At 36.1% G+C, this 3,570-nt stretch overlaps 1 protein-coding gene across 1 annotated transcript in view; it reads right to left on the bottom strand.

Moving 5' to 3' along the window:
- PARP8 (poly(ADP-ribose) polymerase family member 8) overlaps window positions 1-3,570 on the bottom strand; it is a 212,996-nt gene that overhangs the window by 58,659 nt on the left and 150,767 nt on the right. The window contains exons 8-9 of the mRNA XM_030888968.2: window positions 2,723-2,783; window positions 1,866-1,956 (exon numbers count right to left, since the gene is read on the bottom strand). Of these exons, the coding sequence (XP_030744828.2) occupies window positions 1,866-1,956; window positions 2,723-2,783 (152 nt within the window). The remainder of the gene's footprint in view (window positions 1-1,865; window positions 1,957-2,722; window positions 2,784-3,570) is intronic.

The raw sequence follows: 3,570 nt of genomic DNA on the forward strand, positions 1-3,570 counted from the left end.
TAACATGGTAAAGAAAAATCTGTTTACTATCTTTTAAAGTCATATTTAAAAATGAGTAACAGTCATAAGATTACAGAAAAACACTCTACTTTCTTATCTCACATCAATTGGGCTGGGAGGAATACATTTTTTTAAAAGGTCAGGTATGAGAATTTTAACAACCATCACAGCGAAATTTTTTTTTGTATACAGTACAATCTGTGGGGAAACACAAAAATGCACACACCTACCACATATTGTGCAGACTTTACACATTAGTCATTTGGGGAATATTTAATGACTTGAGAGAGTCTCATAATGTAAATGAAATGCAATATACATAATACTAACTTATGCAATTAAATATCAATTTTAAAAGACAAATCACTAAAACCATCTAATTAAGTGGAGGCATATTAAGGAGGAGACGAGCAGGAACGACCCGAGGAGAAGGAGGCAGAGCTGGAGAGGGTGAGAGAGGACGGACGCACAGGGAGCATCATTCTGCTCTATCACCATGTTCTCAGTACCGAGGGAGTGGGGATGTCTTACTTTTCTCCTTCGTTATATTTGCAAATAGTTGTGGTGATCAGAACAATAGTTATCATTTTTTGGGTCTATCATTAAATAATACTAATTAGCAAATGCGATTTAAGTTAAGAGTTGTGAATTTAATAAGATAGCCTCCATTATACTAAATTAGAAAAAAATTTCCCTATATGTTTAAAAAATGTCACTACATGGGAACTATTTTCATATGAAAATTCCTAGTGGATGCACAGTCCTTGAAATGCCTCCGGAGACCATCAGAGACAATAGATAGTAGGGTGTGCTCACTAGATTACACAAGCCACAATCTGGAGAGGTGCTGTATACTTTCCCATCTTTTGTGTCTCGGTTAGTACTTTTTGATCTATAGAATAATCATCATGCTTTTTCCTGAGTCATTTCTACTTCCTGTCTCTTGGAATGCTTACTTTTGGAAACCAGCCACCATACTGCTAGAAGTCAAATCAGATGAAGCAGTCAAGTGTAGAAAAGCATGCTAGTAAACCATCCCAGCTGAGCTCCCAAAGGACACCTGCATCAACTGTTAACCATCTGTATTCCCGCATCTTTAACATCCACTGTAGTGTACAAGCCACCCTGTAACTGCAATGCCATGGGAGACCTCAAGGAAAAACATCTTCAAATGAGAGATGATAATAAGTTGCTACATCTTGGGACTTTATGTTACTCAAGCGGAAATCCAAAAATTCTACCAAACTCACTGCCAGCAAGTTGATTCCAACTCACAGAGACTACGTAGGACAGAAGAGAACTGCCCCTTTGGGGGTTTGAGACTGTAAATCTTTATATAAATAAAAAGCTTCATTTTTCTCCCACATAGCAACCAGTAGGTTTGAACCACTGAACTTGTGGTTCGCAGCTCCAAGCAGCTCACTGTGTATTCCACTATGCCACCAGGGGCCTTCAAAGGTGGATAAGCTTGCAATATACTGGTGGGAATTTAAACAGTAAGATGTCTAACAAAGCCCTTTGTTGAGAACAGTTATCAGTTGAGGTACATTATATCATCCCATAAGGACTTGGACACCAGAAATACATTTAAAATTTCCATTGACAGAAACATATATATGTTGTCTTTACGGAGGCTAAAATCATCTTAATCAGGGTTGGATAAATAAAAATTAAATCTTAGAATCTCTTGCAGTAAGTTACACTGGCAATAAGGCACCTTTCTTAGAATACAAGGATATTTAAATAAGCATTATCAACATAGTTGCACTTACACTACTCAGAATTTTAAAATTTGCTTATTGTACAGTGCTAAAGGCACTTACTATGCAAAAGAGTAAACAGTGGGTGGGGGGGCGTGAACATACCTGGGCCATTTAAATACTGGGTAAGTGAACAGTGTAGTCTTACAATTATAGGTTCTGTCCGAATTACTTCCCAAGCCACAGCAATCTCCTCCTGAACAAATAAAATTAAAATATAATTAGTCACCTTTTAGTAGAGTTTAATAAAAAATAAAATTTTAAAAAATGCTGATGAAAGAAATATATAAATTATGAAGGCTTAAATGTTATCTCACACCTACTTCTTTGTGTAATGAGGTCATACGATTGCTTTTCATTATATGTAAAGGTGAAAAATTAGAACTTTAGATATATACCCACTCCTCACTTTTCAACATGGTTATACTCCAAAAAACCAAGCTGTCATGAGAATACTGCATTATACCAAAATAGATGACCATATAGATCATAAGTGTCAGATGATCATGAGATACCTGCTAAATGGCATCATTTCAAAACTGCCAAACCACTGAGAACCATGGCCCAGCCACGTGGACATAAAACCTTAGGCATCGGAATCACAGCCAGGTTACTCCTGGCTCTCATCTCCGTGCTTGTCACTGTCAGGCAGACACGATTAATGTGCCAAATAGTTGGACAGAAGGACTGTTTAGCATTCTTACAAATGTGAAATGTCAAGACAATGATGTAGTCAGTATGTAAAGAGTAGGCATAACAATCTACGATAATAATAGCCTATACATGTTAATTATTAAGAGAACCAAGGAAAATAAGAAATATACATAATCTTTGCCTCTATAGAGTCATAGTATTTCTTCATAAACAACGTCAACCAAGCAAAACATAAAAGAGAACCTTTCGCCCAAGAGTAAACATGGATGTATTTTAAAGATACCAATCATTACATAAATAATACTTACATCAAGAAAGCTAACATCAATATGCAGATCAATGTCTACATCATCAATGGCTCCATATTCCCTGAAAATAAAAATTAACATTAATTTTTTATGTTCCTTAGAAAGATGTGCTTGGTTATGATCAAGTAAAATTCATTCCCTCATTGGCACATATATCTCAGAACTGGTTGGACTGTCAGCTTCTATGATCTATTTATGCAACACAGGAATCCTTTTATGAACACAATTAAACTGTTGTTGTTCATTACCTCCAATCCACAGTGACCTTATGCCGAACAGAAGGACAAATGTCAGATCTTATGCTATCATCATTGGTGTGTTTCAGCGCACTGTGCTGGTCTGTGTGAAACCATCTAATTAGAGTTTCTCCTATTCACCAATCAAGGTGGCTTTTTAAAAAAAATAATTTTATTGGGGGCTCGTACAACTCTTATCACAATCCTTATATACATCCATTGTGTCAAACACATTTGTACATTTGTTGCCATCATCATTCTCAAAACAAGGTGGTTTATCTCAACATTGATATTTACTGAAAATGTCTACACAGCAAGCTAGTAGATGTCTCACCATTCTCACTTGTAAGAAACATGTTGTATTCCTTCTATATTCAAGAGTTGAGTGGTTGTTAGTATTAAAAATTCCCAATTATCTGTGGCAAAACAAAATAATAAATCTTGCTATGTGTTTGCTCTTTTTGCATTGCACTTTCTGGGGATAAGATGCTCTGAGAGCAAAGGCGCTTCTGACATGAGGAAGGGATAGAGGGATAATTAACTGCCATAATAATGTTCCCATAAAATTTCCTTCCAAAGTAGCTAAGTTATCTGGCTCTGAAAATTATCTGG

Source organism: Echinops telfairi, unplaced genomic scaffold (assembly GCF_000313985.2).
Source record: "Echinops telfairi isolate 266 unplaced genomic scaffold, ASM31398v2 ScPeMD7_7469;HRSCAF=8507_1, whole genome shotgun sequence".
NCBI lineage: Eukaryota > Metazoa > Chordata > Mammalia > Afrosoricida > Tenrecidae > Echinops > Echinops telfairi.